This window comes from Leptonychotes weddellii, chromosome 5 (genome assembly GCF_054177405.1).
Source record: "Leptonychotes weddellii isolate Sample4059 chromosome 5, ASM5417740v2, whole genome shotgun sequence".
In the NCBI taxonomy this organism is placed as follows: Eukaryota; Metazoa; Chordata; class Mammalia; order Carnivora; family Phocidae; genus Leptonychotes; species Leptonychotes weddellii.
Window position 1 is genome coordinate 86,514,305 of NC_138373.1, and position 25,824 is coordinate 86,540,128.

Here is a 25,824-nt window from a genome sequence, read left to right on the forward strand (position 1 = left end):
TCTGACCTAAGGGGAAAACAGTTTCCTTTATGTCTGAACTTCAAACCTAGCTAATAACTTCTCTTAGCCCTCTCACACCCTCTGTGGACATGTGTTTATTTCTAATAATTCACAGTTCAATCTGTTGTTAAAGCAACAAGAAAAGCAGGGTTAAATAAATGTATAGATAAGTCAGCTCTTTTATTTTAGCTCTAATATCAACTTTCTTCCTGATCAATTCTTTTTGCCATAGATACCAACAACTATAAAAATGGATCAATGAGTAAGTCTATGTTTTTCCTTCTGTCTCAAACTCAAGTGCCTAGTAGAAGAGAAAAAAGACACTAAATCCATCTGAATGATTTGCCAATAATGAAAAAATAGAGTTGACTTTATTTGTAGGGATTATGTAGTGCTGTTTTCACTGGCATCTTTGAAAAATCAGCATTCCTTGTTTGGTTCCCTAGAAAATTACATTGATTTCTTATCATTCCTCAGAACATGAATGGTAATATTTCAATAAACTGCTTAGGGTTCTAGATGAAATCATGGATGTAATATCAGATTAGAACTTTATTACTTACTGAAGTAAAGTAGATCCTATTCCAATAGAAGATATTAAATAGTTCAAATAGAATAGGTACCTGGATCTAGATTGGCCCACTTCTTCAAGAATCATAGAAAAGTGCTTCCAGGCTTTCTCAGCATGGAATGAATGTGGAAGAAGTTTCTTTGAATCACCAAACAAAGATAGGAAATAATCTTCTCCTTCCCCAGTTACTGGTATCTCAGGAGCAAGGAGCAGAGCCTGTCTCTTTGTCATTATGGAGCTGTTGACTCCTTTCAAAGAAACCAAAGAGGAAAGCAACAAAAAGAAGTAAATAAAAGGACATTAAAAGAACACAAAGCCTCTATCTCTATTCTTTGCTTCTACAAAATTATATTCTTTATACATTTTACTGTCACTTTCAAACTCAATGAGGAAAAAGCTATAAACCAAAGTCTATGAAATAACTAGTAAGTGATTATTTTTAGTGACACACAATTCCTAGAGATTATGTCAGTTATCTTAAAATATCAACAATACCATTAGCATAATGACTTTTATTTAACTGATTATTCAGTTGTAACTAGAAGCATCATAAGTTTTCAAGGAGGTAAACATTTGAGTTTCTCAAATTTGGATATGTTATATATAAATACAACTTTATTTCATATTAGCCATCCTCCCCAAATTACTACCCATAAATTAAAGCCTCAAATGAACCCTTCTTATGAATAATTAGTAATTTTGCCAGGTAAAGACTTAAATTTCCTCTAATCAACTAAAATAGTTTATTAGAAAGATAGAGTAATTCTTAATCAGACTCTAGTATCCTCTTGGAAATTTGTTCTTTTAAAATTATCACTACTAAGATTTAAATACAGAACAGTTTTTATAATTTTGCATGGAAAGAAGCAGGCTGGGTAAATCTAATGATGTGTCTGCAAAGAGTGAGTAACACTACAGAGAGAGACAATGATGAAGTGGATAGAACACTGTGTCTTGGATTTAGACAGACCTGCAATTGTATCCCAGCTCTGCCACTTAGTAAGCCAACTAATTCTCCATTTTCCTGAACATAAAATAAGGCAATGTGAAGATTGAAGAAAATGTAGATAACTTTCTAGTGTAGTGTCTAGTTTTTAACAGGTATTTAGTAAGTGATAGCAATTATTGTAGTTCAGGGGCTTTGGTTAACGTGACACTGTGTCCAAAATCATCAAAGGACTGAGACAATCTAGAGTATGCTTTATATTCTTGTATCTTTAACAAAACCAAAGCGAGGTGAAAGATGAAAAAGAATAAACACATAGTTTCTAAAAAGGATTAAAGAAATGTTTGGAATTAAATTAGTTCATTCCCAGTCACTTGAGTATTTACTTAATCCTTGAGTTCCTTTGGGGAAAGAGATTATATAGTATCCTTTTTAATGGTTCATCTTGAGGGATGAAAACCTTTATACTATAAAAAGGAAGAAGACAGATTAATTTTAGTCCTAGTTGTTATTTCACCTAGAGGAACAGATGGAACGGAACCAAATGCAACAAGTTTCAGTGGACCCAGGCATTTATCTACAAAACCCGAATCTACAGTAACTGAAGGAGAAGACTACACACCCCAGCTCAATTCTCATCTTGCAAGGGGAAACCACTATATTTTGTTTTTCCCCCAAGAACTTGTGCAGTTTAATCCAAATATAGAATATATACCATGATGATAACAGGGATAAAGAAGGAAAAATATTCCCTCCCTGGATGTAAAGTTGGTATTTTCACTTTTGAGTATATGGATTTTGGTCATTGCTAAAGGTCATTGTGATCTTAGGAGGCTTCTTTAAAAAGTGCATTATAGGCATACAAACAATGAAGCATAGGGAATAATGGCAGTAGGTCAAAATCCTACATAACACTGTGTCACAAGTTTAGGAAAATGCCAGAAACGAAATATAGATAAGCAGCAGCCAGGCTTAAATATCCATAGAATAATAGAGGAAAATAGAGACATCAAGTAGTCATGGGTGTGTTTATGCTACCAGTTTTGAAACTTGTTGACTGGTAATTGAAATACAGACCCCCAATCTAGCCTATTCAATGAGGAGGTGCTTACAGATATATTCATATTCACGACTAATTTTTTATTAAGCACTTACTATATGCTAGGTGATTTTCATAAGTATTTTATTTAATCCTTAGGCCAGCCCTGTGAAATTGATATTTTAATCCCTATTTTGCACTTGTGGGTAATGGAACTCAGGGATAACTAACCTATTATCTCACAGTGTAGGTAGAAATATCCTTTAGACCTAAGTCCTCTGTTTCCAAGACCATGAGTTTTTCAGTAAACCATGATAACATACTCTTAAAGTTCCCTAACATCATGAGGAACACACTGTGGATATTGCTGAGTGCATTGCTTACACTGTTGGCAACTGTCAAAACCCAACTTTTTCCTATTGTAGTACTGTTTTCGTTTTCTTCTCCAAATTCATTATTGTTCTCCCATCTTTCCACCATTTTCTTACCATTTATTTTGCTTCTTTCTATTATATGTCTGTCCTTTCCTTACTTAAGCATAAGTCTCCTAATGGCACAAATACACAAGACATTGCTTAATCTTTCTCGTAGTGTTCAGAGGAAGGGGAGTTAATGCTATACATTAGAATTTTTATCTAGCAATTCTAGAGCATCTAAGCCATCAATCCATGAACCATTATGACAATTCAAGATATTTTAATCATAGGGATGATACATTTGGCCACATACATTTATATGACCTGAATATGACTCAGTGTTAGGATCAATGGTGAGCATAATCAAGTTACTCTGCATATGACATTAAGAAATCTGTGTTATTGGAAGTCATTCTGACATCTAGGCATATAAAGAAGCTATTGAACTACATGTGTTAAAAATAGTCTCAAAAAATTTGGTACATGTTTTGCTTACCCAAGCTGTTTTCCGATCTGGAAAGGCCCACTCCTGTAGTTTTAGGAGTCTTCTGCCCAATTGTTGATATAGTTATTCCACTAAACTGAGGGCTAGACGGATTGTAATCAAGAAGCATTTCATAGGATAATGACCGTGACAATGGCAGTGTAATATCTGAATTCATTGTCGAAAAAAAATGTACTGAAGATCGCTGTGTCATTGGGAGACTGTCTTGGGTGTCTTTTCTTCTGTGTACAAAAATTAGTATAGTAAGCAAAGTAAGAAAGTCAAAATGAATAGATACGAACATAAGAATCATGAACTATGATTATTACCCAGAGTTCTGCTTTTCAAAGTTTATATGCATTTACATAAACATAAGGACAACTTATTGTTGTAGTTTTAAAATCTAAATAGGACATTTGAGTGTCAAGAAATGCTTTTATCTACTCTTTTATCTAAAAATCAGTCAATCGGGGGTGCCTGGGTGGCTCAGCTGGTTAAGCATCTGCCTTCAGCTCAGGTAATGATCTTGGGGTCCTGGAATTGAGTCCTGCATCGGGCACCCTGCTCAGTGGTGAGTCTGCTTCTCCTTCTCCCTCTGTGCTCCCTCTCCTTCTGTGCTCTCTTGTGCTCTCTCTCTCTCTCAAGGAAATAAATAAAATCTTTACTAAAAAAATAAAAATAAAAAAATAAAAATTAGTCAATTGCTACTGTAGATGATTTTTAAAAAGTGCAAAAGTAGAAAGAAGAAAACAAAAATCATCAAAATGCTACCAACCAAAAATTTTACCAAAAAATCACCAAAATGCTACCAATCATTTCATTCCAGGCCTTTTTTTAAATTATGTTATGTTAGTCACCATACAGTATATTACTAGTTTTTGATGTAGTGTTCAATGATTCATTATCTGTGTATAACACCCAGTGCTCATTACAACACGTGCCCTCCTTAACACCCATCACCCTGTTACTCCATACCCCCACCCCCCTCTCCTCTTAAGCCCTCAGATTGTTTCTGAGTCCACAGTCTCTCATGGTTCATCCCCCTCTCTCTTATTTCCCCTGCTTCAGTTTTCCCTTCCTTCCCATAATGTCCTTCATGCTATTCCTTATGTTCCACATATGAGTGAAACCATATGATAATTGTCTTTCTCTGCTTGACTTATTTCACTTAGAATAATCTCCTCCAGTTCCACCCATGTCGATGCAAATCGTGGGTATTCATTTTTTCTGATGGCTGAGTAATATTCAATTGTATACATGAACCACATCTTCTTTATCCATTCATCTGTTGAAGGACATCTTGGCTCCTTCCACAGCTTGGCTGTTGTGGACATTGCTGCTATGAATATTGGGATGCAGGTGCCCCTTCTTTTCACTACATCTGTATCTTTGGGATAAATACCCAGTAGTGCAATTGCTCAGTCATAGGGTAGCTCTATTTTTAATTTCTTGAGGAACCTCCATACTGTTTTCCAGAGTGGCTGCACCAGCTTGCATTCCCACCAACAGTGTAAGAGGGTTCCCTTTCTCCATATCCTCACCAACATTCGTGTTTCCTGCCTTGTTAATTTTTGCCATTCTAACTGGTGTGAGGTGGTATCTCAATGTGGTTTTGATTTGAATTTCCCTGATGGCTAATGATGTCAAACATTTTTTCATGTGTCTGTTAGCCATTTGTATGTCTTCTTTTGAGAAGTGTCTGTTCATGTCTTCTGCCCATTTTTTTACTTATTTGTTTTTTGGGTGTTGACTTTGATATATTCTTTATAGATCTTGGATACCAGCCCTTTATCTGATAAAACATTTGCAAATATCTTCTCCTATTCCGTGGGTTGCCTGTTAGTTTTGTTGACTATTTCCTTTGCCATGCAGAAGCTTTTTTTCTTGATGAAGTACCAAAAGTTCATTTCTGCTTTTGTTTCCTTTGTCTTTGGAGACATGTCATGAAAGAAGTTGCTGTGGCCAAGGTCAAAGAGGTTACTGCCTATGTTCTCCCCTAGGATTTTGATGGATTCCTATCTCATATTGAGGTCTTTCATTTTGAGTTTATCTTTGTGTATGATGTAAGGGAATGGTCCAGTTTCAGACTTCTGCATGTGGCTGTCTAATTTTCCCAGCACCATTTATTGAAGAGACTCTTTTTTCCATTGGATATTCTTTCCTGCTTTGTCGAAGATTAGTTGACCATAGAGTTGAGGGTCCATTTCTGGGCTCTCTATTCTGTTCCATTGATCTATGTGTCTGTTTTTGTGCCAGTACCATGCTGTCTTGATGATCACAGCTTTGTAATATAGCTTGAAGTCAGCCATTGTGATGCCCCCAGCTTTAGTTTTCTTTTTCAACACTCCCCTGGCCATTCGGGGTCTTTTCTGGTTCCATACAAATTTTAGGAAGGTTTGTTCCAGCTCTTTGAAAAATGCCAATGTTATTTTAATAGGAATGGCATTGAAAGTGTAGATTGCTCTGGCAGCATAGACATTTTAACAATGTTTATTCTTCCAATCCATGACCATGGAATGTTTTTCCATCTCTTTGTGTCTTCCTCAATTTCTTTCATAAGTGTTCTGTAGTTTCTAGGGTATAGATCGTTTACCTCTTTGGTTAGGTTTATTCCTAGGTATCTTATGGTTTTTGGTGCTATTGTAAATGGAATTGATTCCCTAATTTCTCTTTCTACAGTTACATTGTTAGTGTATAGAAAAGCAACTGATTTCTGTGCATTGATTTTGTATCCTGCCACAGTACTGAATTGCTGTATGAGTTCTAGTAACTTTGGGGTGGAGTCTTTTGGGTTTTCCACAAAAAGTATCATGTCATCTGTGAAGAGAGAGAGTTTGAATTTTTGCCAATTTGAATACCTTTTATTTCTTTTTGTTGTCTGATTGCTGTTGCTAGGACTTCTAGTACTATGTTGAACAATATTGGTGAGAGTGGGCATCCCTGTTGTGTTCCTGATCTTAAGGGAAAAGCTCTCAGCCTTTCCCCATTGAGAATGATATTCACTGTGGGTTTTTCATAGACGGTTTTTATGAAATTGAGGAGTGTTCCCTCTATCCCTACACTGTGAAGAGTTTTAATCAGGAAAGGATGCTGTATTTTGTCAAATGCTTTTTCTGCATCAATTGAGAGAATCATATGGTTCTTGTCTTTTCTTTTATTAATGTGCTCTATCACACTGATTGATTGGTGAATGTTGAACCACCCTTGCATCCCAGGAATAAATCCCATCTGGTCATGATGGATAATCCTTTTAATGTACTGTTGGATCCTATTGGCTAGGATCTTATTGAATATCTTGGCATCCATATTCATCAGGGATATTGGTCTGTAATTTTCCTTTTTGATAGGGTCTTTGCCTGGTTTTGGGATCAAAGTAATGCTGGATCATAGAATGAGTTTGGAAGTTTTCCTTCTGTTTCTATTTTTTGAAACAGCTTCAGTAGAATAGGTACTGTATCTTGAAATGTTTGGTAGAATTCCCCTGGGAAGGTATCTGGCCCTGGACTCTTGTTTTTTGGGAGGTTTTTGATTACTGCTTCAATTTTGTTACTGGTTATTGGTCTATTCAGATTGTCAATTTCTTCCTGTTTCAGTCTTGGTAGTTTATAAGTTTCCAGGAAGGCATCCATTTCTTCCAGGTTGCTTAATTTGTTGGCATAGAGTTGCTGATAATAATTTCTAATAATTGTTTCTATTTCCTTGGTGTCAGTCATGATCTCTCCCCTTTCATTCATAATTTTGTTAATTTGGGTCCTTTCTCTTTTCTTTTGGGTAAGTCTGGCCAGAGGTTTATTGATCTTATTAATTCTTTCAAAGAACCCGCTACTAGTTTCGTTGATCTGCTCTACTGTTTTTCTGGTTTCTATTTTGTCGATTTCTGCTTTAATCTTTATTATTTCTCTTCTCCTGCTTGGTTTAGGTTTTATTTGCTGTTCTTTCTCCAGTTACTGTAGGTGTAAGGTTAGCTTGTGCATTCAGGATTTTTCTACTTTTTTGAGTGAAGCTTGGATGGCTATGTATTTCCTCCTCAGGACCGCCTTTGCAGTCTCCTATTGGTTTTGGACCAGTGTGTTTTCATTCTCATTGGTTTCCATGAATTGTCTAAGTTCTTCTTTAATTTCCTGGTTGACCCAAACATTCTTTAGCAGGATGGTCTTTAACTTCCAAGTGTTTGAATTCCTTCCAATTTTTTTCTTGTGATTGAGTTCCAGTTTCACAGCATTGTGGTCTGAAAGTATGCAGGGAATAATCTCAATCTTTTGGTATCAGTTGAGACGTGATTTGTGACCCATTATGTGGGTCTGGAGGAAGTTCTGTGCGCATTCATGATGAATGAGTATTCTGTTGTTTTAGGGTGGAATGTTCTGTTTATATCTATGAATTCCATCTGGTCCAATGTATCATTCAGAGCTCTTGTTTCTTTGTTGATCTTCTGCTTAAATGATCTGTCCATTGCTGAGAGTGGAGTGTTGAGGTCTCCTACTATTAAAGTATTATTATCAATATGATTCTTTATTTTGGTTAACAGTTGGCTTATGTAGTTGGCTGCTCCCATGTTGGGGCATAGGTATTTACAGTTGTTCGATCTTCTTGTTGGATAGACCCTTTAAGTATGATATAGTGTCCCTTTACATCTCTTACTACAGTCTTTAGATTTAAATCTAATTTGTCTGATAAGAAAATTGCTACCCCAGCTTTCTGAGGTCCGTTGGCATGATAAGTGGTTCTCCATCCCCTCACTTTCCATCTGGTGGTATCTTTAGGTTCAAAATGAGTCTCTTGTAGACAGCATATGGATGGGTCATGCATTTTATCCAATCTACAACCCTGTGCCATTTCATGGAGCATTTAGGCCATTCACATTGAGAGTGCCTATTGAAAGATGATTTTGTGCCATCATTTTGCCTGTGAAGTCCCTGTTTCCATAGAATGTCTCTAAATTTCTGGTTTATATTATTCTTGGTGTCTTTCTTCATTTATAGAATCCCCCTTAATATTTCTTGCAAGGCTGACTTGGTGGTCATATATTCTTTTAGTTTCTGCTGGTCCTGGAAGCTTCTTGTCTCCCCAACCATTCTGAGTGATAGCCTTGCTGCATGAAGTATCCTTGGCTGCATGTTCTCATTTAGTACCCTGAATATGTCTTGCCAGCCCTTTCTGGCTTTCCAGGTCTCTGTGGCGAGGTCTGATATTATTCTGATGTTCCTCCCTCCATATATAAGAAATCTCTTCCCCCTGGCTGCTCTCAGGATAGCTTCCTTGGCTCTAAGATTTGCAAGTTTTACTATTATATGCCGGGGCATTGGTCTGTTCTTATTGAACTCAGGAGGGGTCCTCTCTGCCTCTTGGACATGAATGCTTGTTTCCTTCCCCAGATTATGGAAGTTCTCACCTACGATTTGCTCAAATATACCTTCTAGTCCTCTCTCTCTCTCTCTACCCCCTCAGGGATCCCAATAATTCTGACATTGGAACGTTTCATGGCATCATTGATCTTTCTAAGTCTGTTCTCATGGGCTTCTAGTTGTTTATCCCAGGCCTCCTTGGCTTACTTCCTTTCTATTATCTTATCTTCTAGCTCACTAATTCATTCTTCTGCCTCATTTACCTTGGCTGTCAGGGTATTCAGTTTAGACTGCTTCTCATTCATAGCATTTTTAAGTTTGGCCTGATTCGATCTCATTTTGGCCCTTAGAGATTCTATATTGTTGCTAATATTTTTCTCAACCCTAGATATCGACTTCATAATTACTACTCTGAAGTCTATCTCTGACATCTTGCTTATATCCATATCCACTAGGTCTATGGAAGAGACCATAGTCTCTGATCCTTTTCTTTGTTGTGGGCTCCTTCTCTTAGTCATTCTCTTGAGGGGTGGTTAAGGGAATGTACAGAGTCCAAAGTACTAACCATGACCCAAGCAAAATGCACCCGTTTTATGGGGACCCTTGGGTTGTCATCCTCTTGTTCTCCCAGCCTCTCTTCTGGGGGAGGGACCTGCCGCCCTGTTACTCAGACAACCCTGCTTGGGCAGAGATGCCCTGCCCCTGTCCAGGGGGTGGGCTCTGTGGAAACCAGTTTTTTGAGCTTTTGTTCTCTGGTGGTTTTCCATGTCTCTTCCAAGAGTTAGAGCAAAAATAGTCACACCCAAACCTCTGTCCAAGAACACAGAGATCGCAGTCTGCTCTTCATTGAGTCCTACAGGATACGTAGTCTCCGTTTCTGTATGCACTGCTAAGAACCGCAGCCTCCTACAGTTGTGTGCGTCCACAGCAACTCTCCCAGAGGTCGACCCCAGGGCTCGGGCGTGTCTCTGCCTTTTGTGCTTATAAAACTGTGAGGAGTCCTGGGTTCGTGTGCATGCACCCGCAGTTCCTGGATCCTGTTTGGGGGCCGCTCTAAAGCCCTTTCCCAGACGCTACCGCTCTGCGAGTTTGTGCCTGGTTCCCAGTGTGGGATGCTTTTGCACAGGTGCCAGCTTATGGTAGCTCCCTCTCTCTTCTGTTTATCTTCTGATATCATCCACAGATTCACGACTCCACCCTACATACCTTGCAACCGGCAGAGATTTTCTGCTTGTAGAGATCCAGATATATATTCTTACATCTCAGGTTGATTTTATGGGTGTTCAGAATGGTAGTTTGGTAGATATACAGCTAAATTCAAGGGACTGGTTGAGACAGGGTCCCCAACTCCTCCACCATCTTGCCTCTTCCACTCCATTCCAGGACTTTCAATGTATTTTTTTTACTCAAAATTGAGACTCTAGAAACCACTTATATTCCACTTTTATTACTTATTATATCATATCTCCCTTTGCATTAACTAAAAAAAATATAACATATAATTCCTGCTCAATATTATTGTTTAGTAAACTTTTATCCTTTAATTCCTACTGCTTAACTAATTTTCCTATATTTATAAAAATTCTAGCATTAATGTCTACTTTCAAATATATTCTGAAAATTAATTATTTGAATACAGTATACATGTGTATATGTGTGTACATGTGTGTACGTGTGTGTGTACGTGTGTGTATGTATGTTGAGGGGAATACAGAAAAGGAAGAAAACAGACTTAATTTCCAGGTATTATTTTTATAATTAAATCTTATTATGAACACAGGCTTTTCTTTCTTTTTTAAAAATATAAAAACATTTGTTAACTAGTGTGCATTTAAACAAAGCCTCTAAACTACAACACAATTATTTTACAAGTAAAACAACAGTCCCATGGCATGGCTCATGAAAAGATTTATGACAACTTCATTTTATGAGTCACACTGAGACTTAGTTACCTCAAAGCAACTAAGTATGTGTGTATGTGTATGTATGTGTGTGTGTTTAATACTTGAATTGTGAACAAAGTCCTGGGGTCCAAAATCCTTTGGCTTTTTGAAAAACTGGATAAATATCCCATTCATGCACCCCCTTACTGGGGACCACTTATCTATCCTTTGTAAGTCAAGAGCTAAGAATTTTGCCTCCACAGATTTTCTCTATTTTGATTCTTTATTTTACAGAGTTACTGTAAAGATATTTTAGCAAGTCTGGTTTTTTGTTTGTTTGTTTTGTTTTTGTTTTCCAAATGTTTCTATATAGGAAAGGGCCTGAGGTTTCCTAATCTGCCAAAGTGATGTCAGTCTTAATCTCTTTATTTACTAAGAGGTAGTCATAATAATTTTATTCTACAATTTGTAAATTCCTTCATCAGAAATATTATATCTGGACGGTTTTGTACTTAAAACCAGACTGCTCCAAATGTACCTCTCAGAGGGCACAGACATCTCAGGCAATTTTTTTTTTAATAAATGGCTTTGGCTTTGAAAATTGTAATATTAGGCCAGTGCATATTAAGCTTGAGCATTTGCCATTCTGCTGACACCCCAAGCACCCATCTTTGTCAGAAAAGCTCTAACCCATGAAAATATACTCTTGAGTAGGATGTGGTGGTTTGTGGGAAGGATACAAAGAGGTAGATTGTCAAATTACAATATTTCATCTCTGTCCAACCTGAGACAAGATCATATGACACAATTTCTGTCTGACACTGGTTAATATAAGCAGGAAAAGTACTTTTCTTTTCAAAGTTCCTGGGTTTCATTACATCTGGGTTTCATTACAAACTGGCTGTATCTTTTCAGCATATTCGTTTTAAAAGCTCCAAAGTTTTTTCTTCCCCAGTAAAACAATAGCATTTCCAAATAATTTAATTCCACAGAAGATTCCTAATAAGCCTCTGCAAATGTTGTGATTAAAGAAATCTGGCCTAGGGCCACAAAGTGTTCTTATTTTTGTCATTGAATAAGAAATTTCTAATGGCTGCACACACCTTTGAAAGAGCTGAGACATTTCACAAGAGGCATATGTGATGTAGCCCATTGTCTAAACCCTGCACTCACCATCCTGTTAGAGTCCTTTTGGAAGATGAGAGACTTGGCCTAGTGCTTAGTTAGCTTGCCCTCTATCATATGGAATTTTCCAAGCCCCTTCTTGGTATTTTGTTCCCTCTGTAATTGATTAGCACTACACCAGAGGTAGTTAAAAAAGTTCAATTCCGGGGTGCCTGGGTGGCTCAGTCAGTTAGGCATCTGCCTTCGACTCAAGTCATGATCCCAGTGTCCTGGGATTGAGCCCCACATTGGGTTCCCTGCTCAGCAGGGAGCCTGCTTCTCCCTCTCCCTCTGCCTGCCTACTTGTGATCTCTCTCTCTGTCAAATAAATAAATAAAATCTTAAAAAAAAAAAAGTTCAATTCCCACAATTCAATGTTATTTTGGGACATGCTACATTGGTAATTCTGACAACAATCACTTCTCAGATGACCTCTAAGAACAAATTTTTAAAAGATGAACTTGAACTGATCAGTAAACACAGGACATGTAGGTGCAAAATAACATTAGCTTTAAATTACGTATATTCAATACTAGAGGTCATTTTTTAAAAAACATTGGAGGGGCACCTGGGTGGCTCAGTCGGTTGAGCGTCTGCCTTCGGCTCGGGTCACGATCCCGGGGTCTGGGGATCGAGTCCCACATCAGGCTCCCTGCTCAGCGGGGAGCCTGCTTCTCCCTCTGCCCCTCCCCCTGCTTGTGCGCTCTCTCTCTCAAGTAAATAAATAAAGTGTTTAAAAAAAAAATAAAAAAAAAAAAAAACATTGGAAAACCCATGCTAATGCTTTTATTGATAGAATGATTTATAGTAGTAGTAAAAATAGGGAGTTGTAGTTTTTGGTTTTTTCATTTTTGTTTTTCTTTTTTGGGGGTGGGAAGGGCGTTGCAGTTTTTATTTAACATCTTCACAGGTATTTCCAAAACCAAAATTCTCTAGTAATTCTTTGTCCCAAAGGTTAGTAAAGGAGTTCTAAAGAAATTGTCTGCCAACTGCCTTAACATGTTAGATATAAGTTCTGGAATCTCAACCATGTCTTGTATGATAGAGATCTGTCCATGTGAAGTTTTCTATTACTCAAGGACTGAACCTTATAAAACAGTGCTTGAGGAAATAGTTGTATGTTATAGTTAATTAATTTTAGAAAAAGTGTGGAATCAATTCTAGTTACAACTACTTCATAAGATGTTTTGAAACAAGAGGTCAAGTACTCCATCATTATCCTCTAAATCTCAGATCCTTCTCTCATTTGTGCCATTCTTACTGTGCTTGATTCTCCATTTTATCTTCCTGCTCATAGAGTTCACTCTGCAGAGCCACTGAAGTTTCCTGACTGGCCTGCATGCCTTTCATCTTGGCTAGAAGAAAAGTCTCTTTTCTTTCCTGGGGAAACAAATCATGATACTAGTCATAAATACAGCTGAAGTTCAAGGTAGATTTTCTTTTCAAATGACCTCAACTGTCTACCTCAAAGCATCTGCCAGATTTAATAATTTCTTTCCCAAGCTGGTGCCAGAACCAGGTTTCTAAAGTGAATATGTAAGTACTGACATAACCAATACTAGTATTGGCTAAGCATATTATGCAAATCAAGGTGCAGGTGTGTGGCATTCACTGGAAGCAGCTCAAGAGAAAGGGCAGCAACCCAGCACAGCTACCTTTATGACTATAACCTTCATATCTGGCCAACACTGCCTGTTAGAACACTGTGAGGTAATGTCTCCATGGTTACAAAGTTCTAGTCTCTGAGCAATTATGTTGATGCTGCACCTGCTTTGTAGTTTGCAGACATTAAATAGGATAACTTGCTTTTAGGAGAGCCATATCTTTCACCAAATTTTGCCACCAAAATATTCAATACCTATTTTGGATTTATGAGGGTCAAAGCTAGTATGTAAATATTTGGAGCATTAGTCAATGTTTTTAATTGTTTTTTGATTTTTGTTTGTTTTGTTTTGACAAATGCTCTTTGAACACATGGAAATGGTCAAGCAGCAGGAACAGAATACTTGTGTACTTTTCAGGCAGAAAGAAACCTATTAGTAGAAGTAGTGAAATCAAAGCCAGCAGATTTACATTCCTCTACTATTTATGCCAGCAGTATGCTTCATAAAGAAGAAATCACTTAGTTCAGATTCTAACCTCGAGTAAGATTCACACTTAATGTTTTATGATAATGATGGTATAAGAATAAAACTAACACTGTACACAATAATAAGATATATTAGCAATGATGATTATTGGATGAGTAAATTCATTCAATAAATATTTAAATAAGCATCTATTCTGTACCAGGAGCCAGATAGGTTTTATGAATTAACAGTTCCTGCTTCAAGGAATAATGATAAAATATCTTCCAATCTAGATTAGAAAATGGTTTCCATCATGGAATGATGAGCATTATTTAAATACAAAGGACAATGAACAAAATAACTGTTTTAATAAGTCAGAAGAAAAAGATTTCTTGGGGACCCTGTGAAATAGTGGCATAGGAGGATCCTAAACTCATCTTGTCATACAGATACTCCTAGATAACAGCCACATCAGTGTAACTAAGCCAGAAAATGATCTGAAGACTGGCATAATAGACTCTCTACAGTTAATTGTAGAAAGGAGGCCACATCAGAAAATGGTGGAAAGGACGGAGCCCCAGTTGGGAACAAACCTAACCTGTGAGACTAACCACAAAGACTGGAGGGACACCACAAGCACAGAAGAGGGAGAGGAACAGATCCTACACCAGGCACCCCAGACATGTAGGACCTACATTGGGAAGATGAGTCCCCAATAACACTTGGCTTTAAAAATCAGAGATGCTTAACTTTGTGAGTTTTTACAATCACTGGGGTTTAACACTGGGAACTTTTTAAAAATCAAGTGGAATCAGCTCCAGGAGGGCCAGAGGGTGATAGGAAATAGTCCCCACCCTTAAAGAGACAGCACAAAAATAACCCTGCCACGATACAGCATACAAGCAGCAGTTTGAAAAGCACCTGGAGATTTATTTACTAATCTCAAAACATGAGCTAGAGGGGCAGAAATCTTTAAGAAATTTTTTGAAGAACAAAAGAGCTGGTGGGCACAATTATCCCCATTTATCCCCAGCCTAGATACCCAGACATCTGTGGGGAAACAGCATAAACACTCGCTATTTAGCCCAGGTTTCATCCTGCAAGCAGATGGGCACTTACCTTGCTAACACCTGTGTGCTCTACCCCCCACATTCTCCTGAAGACGGTTCCATTCAACCTGCCTCAATCCTTCCAAAGCTATGCCTGATGCATTTCATTCTGCAAGCAGCCCTGACAGTGGCCAGCACCACTCTAAAGTGACTCTTGCTCTGGTGAGAGGGGAAGATAATCACAAACACCAGTTCCACTGAAGCCCCAGTAGTGGGCTAGGGGAAAACATCTGATGTGACTGCTGGCCCTGCCCACCAACAAAAACCTCACAGGGGGCAGCACAAAGAGAGAGCTCTGTAATTGGGGGGTGGGAGTGGTCACTACAACCCAAAAAGACAGACTGGGCCTGATAGCAGGTCTCATTCTCAAAAAAAAAAAAAAAAAAAAGCCACTCAGGAGACAATGCAGGTATGTGTGTCCACAGTTCTGGCAAACAGCCCGAGGGCAAGCATCTGTTCTGACCCAACTACAAGCCCAAAGTCACCCCAGACTGGCCCCATAATAACACAGATGCCAAACCCTGCCCCCAAAAAAGATGGCTGTGCAGCTGACTGGACTGAAGGCAAATGTGGCTCAACCACAATGGTAGTGTGCATGCAACAAACATAGGAGACATCTCTGAAGTGCCAGGTTCTGGTGAACAAGGGACATTGCACTATGGGGCACAACAGGATCTCTTCTTCATAAGTCCACTACTTTTAAGAGCAGGAAATGTAGTTGACATTCCAAATACATAGACACAGAGAATTAGATAAATGAGACAGAAGAATATATCCCAAAGAAAAGATCAGGACAAAATCACAACAAAATGATTTGGAAATGAGCAATATGCCTCATAAAGAATTCAAAGTAATAGTCATAAAGATACTAACTGGATGTGAGAAAAGACTGGAGGATCTCAGTGAGACCTTCAACAAAGAGACAGAAAATATAAAAAAAGAACCAAGCAATGATGTAGAACTAAACTGCTGAAATTAAAAACACGCTGGAGGGAATCAGTAGTAGATCAGAGAAAGCAGAATAATGAATCAGTGAGCTGGAAGACAGAATAATGGAAAGCGAAGAAACTGAACAACAAAAAGATAAAAGTATAATAAAAGATGAGAATACGTCAAGGACATCATCAAGCATAGTAACATTCATATTATAGGGATCCCAGAAAAAGAAAATAGAGAAAGGGAGGCAGAAAATTTATTTGAAGAAATGACACCTGAAAACCTCCCTAATCTGGGGAAGGAAATAGACCTCCAGATCTAGGAGGCACAGAAAGTCCTTTCAACTCAGGGAAGTCCACACCGAGACACATAATATTCACAATGGCAACAAGTAATGGCAAAGAGAGAATCTTAAAGGCAACAAAAGGAAAACAGTTACATACAAGGGAAACCCCATAAAGCTATCTGCTGATTTTTCAGCAGAAATTTTGTAAGCCAGAGGTGTGGTATGATATATTCAAAGTGCTAAAAGGAAAAAGCTTGCAACCAAAAATACACTATCCCACAATGCTGTCATTCAGAATAGAAGGAGAGAGAAAAGTTTCTCAGACAAACAAAATTTAAAGGAGTTCATCACCACTAAATCAGCCATATAAGAAAGGTTAAAGGGAATTCTTTGAGTGGAAAGAAATGGCCAAGTGGAAAGAATAAGAAAATTATAAAAGGAAAAAATTTCACAGGTACATGCGAACATAATAAAAGTAGTAGATTAGTTACTTATAAAGCCAGTATAGTTAAACCACAAAAACAGTGAAGTCATATCTATAAAAATCAGTCAAGGGCTAAACAAAATAAAAGGACATAAAGTATGACATCATATACATAAAATATGGGAGGAGAGAGTAAAAATGTAGTGCTTTAAGAATGGTTCAGACTTAAGCAGCCATCATCCTAATACAGACTGCTAGATGCATAGGATATTATATATCAACCTAATGATAATCACAGATAGAAAACTGTAAGAGATATGCAAAGAAGAAAAGAAAGGAATCCAAGTATATCACTAAAGAAAGCAAACAAACCAAAAAGGAAGAGAGCAAGAGAAGAAAGGAAGAGAGAACTACAAAAACAACCATAAAGCAAGTAACAAAATGACAATAACTATATACCTATCAGTAATTACTCTGAATGTAAATAGACTAAATGCTCACATCAAGACATAGCATGACTGAATAGATAAAAAAGCAACCCCATCTATATGCTGCCTATACATGACTCACTTCTAACCTAAAGATGCATACAAACTGAAAGTGGTAGGGATGGAAAAACAATTATCATTCAAATAGAAGTGAAAACAAAAACAAAAATAAACAAACAAAAACAAACAAGTGAAAAGAAAGCTGGGGTAAGAATACTTATATTGAACAAAATAGATCTTAAAACAAAGACTATAACAAGAGACAAAGAAGGATACTACCTAACAATAAAGGGAACAATCCAACAAGAAGATATAACAATTATAAATATTTATGCACCCAACATGGGAGCACCCAGACACATAAAGCATCTATTAATAGACATAAAGAGAGTAATCTAGTAATACAATAATAGTAAAGGACTTTAACACCCCACTTACATCAATGGATATATCATCCAGATGGAAAAATCAACAAGGAAACAGTGGCTTTGAATGACACATTGGACCAGATGGATCTAACAGATATATTCAGAACATTTCATCCAAAAACAGCATAATACACATTTTTTTTTCAAGTGCACATGAAACAGTCTCCAGAACAGACCACAGGTAGGGCCACAAAACAAATTTCAAAAAATTCAAAAAGATTGATATTGTATCATGCATCTCTTCTGATGATAATGGTACGAAACTAGAAATCTAATACACACACACACACACAAATCTGGAAGAACACAAATACATGGAGGGTAAACAACATGGTCCTAGACAATGAATGGGTCAACCAAGAAATCAAAGATGAAATAAAAAACACATGGAGACAAATGAAAATGAAAACACAGTGGTCCAAAATCTTGGGATGCAGTAAAAGCTATTCTAAGAGGGACAATTAGAGCAATACAGACCTACCTCAGGAAACAAGAAAAATCTCAAATAAACAACCTAGCCTTACATCTAAAGGAGCTAGAAAAAGGACAAACAAAGCTCAAAGCCAATAGAAGAAAGAAAATAATAAAGATTAGAGAAGAAATAAATGAAATAGAGACTAAGAAAATAAAAGAATAGATCAATAAAACCAGGAACTTGTTCTTTAAAAAGATCAACAAAATAGATAAATCTTTAGCCAGACTCATCAAAAAAAGAAAAAGAGAGGACTCAAATAAAATCAGAAATGAAAGAGGAGAAATAAAATGGATACCACAGAAATTACAAAGGATTATAAAAGAATATTATGAAAAATTATATGCCAACAATTTGGACGACTTAGAAGAAATGGATAAATTCCTAGAAACATACAGTTTCCGAAAACTGAATCAGGAAGAAATAGAAAATCTGAACAGACTAATAACTAGTGATGAAATTAAATCAGGAATCAAAATCTCCCAACAAACAAAAGTGCATGACCAGATGACTTCACAGGTGAATTTTACCAAACATTTAAAGAAAAGTTAATAACTATTCTTTTCAAACTATTCCAAAAAATAAAAGAGGAAGGAAACCTTTCAAATTCATTCTATGAAGCCAGCATTACCCCGATAACAAAACCATATAAAGACACTACAGAAGAGAAAAAAAACTACAGGCCAATGTCTGTGATGAACATAGATGGAAAAATCCTCAACATATTTAGCAAACAGAATCTAACAATATATTGAAAAAATTATTCATTACCATCAAGTGGAATTTATTTCACGGATGCAAGTGTTGTTCAATATTCACAAATCAATCAATGTGATATATCACATTAAAAAAAGAAAGGATAAAAAACATATAATCATCTGAATAGATGCAGAAAAAGCATTTGACAAAGTACAACACCCATTCATCCATTCATGATACAAACCTTCAACTTATACAACTCAACACAGAAAAACCACAAATAATCCAATTAAAAATGGGCAGAAGACATGAAGACATTTCTCCAAAGAAGACATACAGATGGCTGACAGACACATGAGAAGATGCTCAAAATCACTATTCATCAGGGAAATGCAAATCAAAACCACAATGAAATATCACCTCACACTTGTCAGAATGGCTAAAATCAAAAACACAAGAAACAACAAATGTTCAGGATGTAGAGAAAAAGGAACCCTGTGCACTGTTGGTGAGAATGCAAATTGTTGCAGCAACCTTGGAAAACAGGATGGAGGTTCCTCAAAAAATTAAAAAGAGAATTACCATATCATCCAGTAATTCCACCTCTGGCTTTTTACCCCTCAACAACAAAAGCATTAATTTGAAAAGATATACACACCCTCTCTTTACTGTAGCATTATTTACAATAGCCAGGATATGGAAGCAACCCAAGTTCCATCAATACATAAATGGATAAAAAAGAGGTAGTGTGTGTGTATATATATATAATGGAATACATATAATATGATGTATATTATATATAATGGAATGTATATAATATATAATGAAATATATATAATATATAATGAATATATATACACACACACATATATAATGGAATATTACTCAGCCATAAAAAATAATGAAATCTTACCATCTGCAACAACAACATGAATGGATCCAGAGAATATAATGCTAAGTGAAGTAAGTCAGAGAAAGACAAGTACCATATAATTTCACCTGTATGTGGAATTTAAGAAACAAAACAAAGAAAGAAAGAAAAAAAAGAGAAAAAACAAACAAACAAAAAAACCCAGATTCTTAAATATGGAGAACAAACTGGTAGTTGTCAGAGGGCAGGTGGGTTGGGGGATGGGTAAAATAGGGGAAGGGGATTAAGAGTATAATGTACAGAATTGTTGAATTACTATATTATACACTAAGTGTAAACTAATATAACACTGCATATTAATTATATTTGAATTTTAAAAATGAATAAGAAAAGACAAGAAGTATACTACATAATGAAGGAAGTAAGCTAGAGGAAGGTAAACATTTGATTACTGTTCTCTATTAAAAGAGGAAGCATAATTCCTTTTAGGATTGTGGGCCAATTATGTGAACATAGCATAGAGATTTATAAATTTATACTTATGCTTAGAAAATAAGTAAAAATGGATTTATTTTTTGCCACTATCCCAGTTTCCCTTCCTGTCTGGATGGTATCCTAGCTGTTGAAATTTTCTGTACTTGAACTATATATATTACCATGAAGTCATTATGACCTCATTTGTTTTATCAGAGAGCTTATTCACATTTTCCAACATAGTGTGGAGAAAGAAAATTCCATCAACTAAGAAAAACTTTGAAAAGCTTAAATTTGTGAATGTTCTAACAGTCATTCCCCATATAGGATTTTTCCTTATTTCTTTTCCTAAAATTATAGCGTATATGCAACTAAAACCAATTTCCTCTTTTTCAGTTGTGCAGATTAAGTCAATGGTTTTCAATGGGGGATGGAGTGAACCATTGAGGGCATTTTGTAAATGTGAAGGGAAAGTCATAGTAGTCACAACAATTTGGTGGGGTGTTCTTGGCATTTAGCAGATAGGAGCCAGAAATGTTAGGCTTTCTGAAATATGGCAAATAATTTTCCCATACATCTTCCCATATACTACATAATTTGCCAGACATTCATACATTGAAAAATAGCTTATAACTAATGTAAAGCCCAATTCCATATTAAATATAAATATAAAATACTTTGCACACTTTAAATATATACCAAAATTTCCAGGGAGTAACTATTTATTGTTGACATTGAGGGAAAAATGTATGTTGGTTTGTTCAGAACTTTCCTAAGTGTTGTTTGTCAGTTTGGAAAAATTACATTATCAATGGTAATAACATTTGGCGTATTCATGTGGTTTATATAACTTATCTGGCAATAGGTAACAGCAGCAACAACAATAACAAAATCAACCTGATATTTAATAATACTAAGGAATAATTATTAAATGTTTTAGATGTGTTTGATATTATGATCATATTCTTTAAGAAGAATCCTTATTGTTTAGAAATACATACTGAAGTATTTTTAGATAAAATTGGATGATGTCTGGATTTGCTTCAAAATAATACAGAGTATAGGGAATGGATGGAGATGTAGATGAAAAAGATGGGTCATGATATGTAACTGTTGAAGCTGGGTAATGGGTACTTGGAGGTTTGTTGTACATTATGTCAATTTCTTCTTTTTTTTTTTTAAGATTCATTTGTTTATTTGAGAGAGAGAGAGCGAGGGCAAGCACACAGAGGGAAAGGGAGAATCAGACTTCCCACTGAACAGGGAGCCCGGTATGGGGCTCGATCCCAGGACCCTGGGATCATGACCCGAGCTGAAGGCAGACGCTTAACCGACTGAGCCACCCAGGTGCCCCTCAATTTCTTCTTTAAATGATTGAATTTTTCCATAGTAAAAAGGCTAGAGAGCAAGTTTCATTTTGGGATCTGTAGACTTTAAACACTGATAGTATCATCATCATCGTTGTCTCTAGCTTAGAAAGGATAGGGTCAAGCAAGAGATGAAAGAGAAAAACAGAAACACCTACTGTTCATGAGGTACAATAGTCTTTTTTTTTTAATTTAAATTCAATTAGCCAACATATAGTACATCATTAGTTTTTGATGTAGTGTTCAATGATTCATTAGTTAATATAACAACACCCATTGTTCATCACATCACATGCCCTCCTTAATGCCCTTCACCCAGTTACCCCATACCCCACCCACCTCCCCTTCCGCAACACTCAGTTTGTTTCCCAGAGTCAAAAGTCTGCCATGGTTTGTCACCCTCTCTGATTTCTTCCCACTCAGTATTCCCTCCCCTCCCCTATGATCCTCTTCACTATTTCTTATGTTCCACATATGAGTGAGACCATATAATTGTCCTTCTCTGATTGACTTATTTCACTTAGCATAATTCCCTCCAGTTCCATCCATGTTGATATAAATGGTAGGTATTCATCCCTTCTGATGGCTGAGTATAAACCATTCTATATATGAATCACATCTTCTTTATCCATTCATCTGTTGAAGGACATCTTGGCTCCTTCCATAGTTTGGCTGTTGTGGACATTGCTGCTATGAACATTGGGATGCAGGTGCCCCTTCTTTTCACTACATCTGTATCTTTGGGATAAATACCCAGTAGTGCAATTGCTGGGTCATAGGGTAGTTCTATTTTTAACTTCTTGAGGAACCTCCATACTGTTTTCCAGAGTGGCTGCACCAACTTGCATTCCCACCAACAGTGTAAGAGGGTTCCCCTTTCTCCACATCCTCGTCAACATTTGTTGTTCCCTATCTTGTTAATTTTAGCCATTCTAACTGGTGTAAGGTTCCCTGATGAAAAGTGATGTGGAGAATTTTTTCATGTGTCTGTTGGTCATTTGTATGTCTCCGTGGAGAAGTGTCTGTTCATGATTTTGCCCATTTTTTGACTTGTTTTTTGGATGTTGAGTTTGATATGTTCTTTATAGATCTTGGATACCAGCCTTTTATCTGTAATGTCATTTGCAAATATCTTCTCCCATTCCGCGGGTTGCCTGTTAGTTTTGTTGACTGTTTCCTTTGCCGTGCAGAAGTTTTTTTCTTGATGAAGTACCAAAAGTTCATTTCTGCTTTTGTTTCCCTTGCCTTTGGAGATGTGCCATGAAAAAAGTTGCTGTGGCTGAGGTTGAGAACAGCCTATGTTCTCCTCTAGGATTTTGTTGGATTCCTGACTCACATTGAGGTCTTTCATCCATTTTGAGTTTATTTTTGTGTATGGTGTAAGGGAATGGTCCAGTTTCATTCTTCTGCATGTGGCTGTCCAATTTTCCCAACACCATTTGTTGAAGAGACTCTTTTTTCCATTGGATATTCTTTCCTGCTTTGTTGAAGATTAGTTGACCATAGAGTTGAGGGTCCATTTCTGGGCTCTCTATTCTGTTCCATTGATCTATGTGTCTGTTTTTGTGCCAGTACCATACTGTCTTGATGATCAGGGCTTTGTAACATAGCTTGAAGTCAGCCATTGTGATGCCCCCAGCTTTGGTTTTTTTTTTCAACACTTCCTTGACTATTTGGAGTGTTTTCTGGTTCCATACAAATTTTAAGATTCTTTGTTCCAGCTCTGTGAAAAATGTTCATGGTATTTTGATAGGGATTGCATTGAAAGTGTAGATTGCTCTGGGCAGCATAGACATTTTATCAATGTTTATTCTTCCAATCCATGACCATGAAATGTTTTTCCATCTCTTTGTGTCTTCCTCAATTTCTTTCATACGTGTTCTGTAGTTTTCAGAGTACAGATCCTTTACCTCTTTTTTTTGGTTTATTCCTAGGTATCTTATGGTTTTTGGTGCTATTGTAAATGGGATCAATTCCTTAATTTCTCTTTCTTCAGTCACGTTTTTAGTGTATAGAAAAGTGCATTTCTGTGCATTGATTTTGTATCCTGCCACAGTACTGAATTGCTGTATGAGTTCTAGTAACTTTGGGGTGGAGTCTTTTGGGTTTTCTACATAAAGTATCATGTCATCTGTGAAGAGTGAGAGTTTGACTTCTTTGCCAATTTGGATGCTTTTTATTTCTTTTTATTGTATGATTGGTGAGGCTAGGACTTCTAGTACTATGTTGAACAATAATGGTGAGAGTGGGCATCCCTGTTGTGTTCCTGACCTTAAGGGAAAAGCTCTCAGTTTTTCCCCATTGAGAATGATATTTGCTGTGGGCTTTTCATAGATGGCTTTTATGATATTGAAGTACAGTTCCCTCGATCCCTACACTGTGAAGAGTTTTAATCAGGAAAGGATGCTGTATTTTGTCAAATGCTTTTTCTGCATCAATTGAGAGAATCATATGGTTCTTGTCTTTTATTTTGTTAATGTGATCTATCACATTGATTGATTTGTGGATGTTGAACTACCCTTGCAGCACAAGAATAAATCCTACTGGATCGTAGTGAATTATCCTTTTAATGTGCTGTTGGATCCTACTGGCTATTATCTTGGTGAGAATTTTTGCATCCATGTCATCAGGAATATTGGTCTGTAATTATCCTTTCTGATGGGGTCTTTGTCTGGTTTTGGGATAAAAGTAATGCTGGCCTCATAGAACAAGTTTGGAAGTTTTTCTTCCATTTCTATTTTTTGAAATAGCTTTAGTATAATAGGTAGATTCTTTCTTTAAATGTTTGGTAGATTTCCCCTGGGAAGCCATCCGGCCCTGGACTCTTGTTTATTGGGAGATATTTGATTACTGCTTCAATTTCCTTGCTGGTTATGCACCTGTTCAGATTTTCTATTTCCTCCTGTTTCAGTTTTGGTAGTTTATAAGTTTCCAGGAATACATGCATTTTTTCCAGACTGCCTAATTTTTTGGCATATATTTGTTCATAATATGTTCTTATAATTGTTTATATTTCTTCAGTGTTGGTCGTGATTTCTCCCCCTTCATTCATGATTTTCTTAATTTGGGTCCTTTCTCTTTCTTTTTGGATAAGTCTGGCCAGAGGTTTATTGATCTTATTAATTCTTTCACAGAACCAGCTTCTAGTTTCATTGATCTGTTCTACTGTTCGTCTGGTTTCTATTTCATTGATTTCTGCTTTAATATTTATTAATTCTCTTCTCCTGCATGGTTTAGGCTTTATTTGCTGTTCTTTCTCTAGGTCTTTTAGGTATAAGGTTAGCTTGTGTATTGGTGATTTTTCTAATTTTTTGAGAGAGGCTTGTTTTGCAATATTCTTCCCTCTTAGGACCGCCTTTGCTGTATCGCGAGGTTTTGAACCAATGTGTTTTCATTTGCATTTGTTTCCATGACTTTTTAAAATTCTTCTTTAATTTCCTGGTTGACCCATTCATTATTTAGTAGGATGCTCTTTAAGCTCCAAGTGTTCAAGTTCCTTCCAAATATCCTCTTGTGATTGAGTTCAAGTTTCAAAGCATTGTGGTCTGGAAATATGCAGGGAATAATCTCAATCTGTTGGTACAGATTGAGACCTGTTTTGCGACCCAGTATGTGATCTATTCTGGAGAAAGTTCCATGTGCCCTTGAGAAGAATGTGTATTCTGTTGCTTTAGGATGGAATGCTCTGAATGTATTTGTGAATCTATCTGGTCCAGTGTGTCATTCAAAGCCCTGTTTCCTTGTTGATCTTCTGCTTAGATGATCTGTCCATTGCCGTGAGTAGGGTGTTAAAGTCCCCTACTATTATTGTATTGTTGTTGATGTGTTTCTTTAATTTTGTTATTAATTGGTTTATATAATTGGCTGCTCCCAAGTTAGGGGCATAAATATTTACAATTGTTGGGTCTTCTTGTTGGATAGAGCCTTTGAGTATGATATAATGTCCTTCCTCATCTCTTATTAGTCTTTGGTTTAAAATCTAATTTGTCTGATGCAAGGATTGGCACCCCAGCTTTCTTTTGATGTCCATTAGCATGATAAGTGGTTTTCCACCCCTTCACATTCAATCTGGAGGTATCTTTGGGTCTAAAATGAGTGTCTTGCACACAGCATATTGATGGGTTTTGCTTTTTTTTTTTTTTTTAATCCCATCTGATACCCTGTGTCTTTTGATTAGGGCATTTAACTCATTTACATTCAGTGTAACTATTAAAAGGTATGAGTTTAGTGCCATCATATTACCTGTAAAGTCCCTGTTTCTGTAGATTGTCTCTGTTTCTTACTGGTATATGTTACTCTTGGGATCTCTCTTTGCTTACAGGATGCCCCTTAATATTTCTTGCAGGGCTGGCT

The 25,824-nt window shown here is 36.7% G+C and overlaps 1 protein-coding gene and 1 long non-coding RNA gene across 2 annotated transcripts in view; one reads left to right on the forward strand and one right to left on the reverse strand.

The window, feature by feature from the left end:
* The window catches only part of LOC145721383 (uncharacterized), a 155,182-nt gene that overhangs the window by 82,311 nt on the left and 47,047 nt on the right, over window positions 1-25,824 (forward strand). The gene's annotated exons all lie outside the window — the stretch shown is intronic.
* Window positions 1-25,824, reverse strand: part of LMNTD1 (lamin tail domain containing 1) — a 147,116-nt gene that overhangs the window by 36,177 nt on the left and 85,115 nt on the right. Inside the window, exons 2-3 of the mRNA XM_081819060.1 lie at window positions 3,469-3,698; window positions 624-819 (exon numbers count right to left, since the gene is read on the reverse strand). Of these exons, the coding sequence (XP_081675186.1) occupies window positions 624-819; window positions 3,469-3,670 (398 nt within the window). The 5' untranslated portion in view covers window positions 3,671-3,698. The remainder of the gene's footprint in view (window positions 1-623; window positions 820-3,468; window positions 3,699-25,824) is intronic.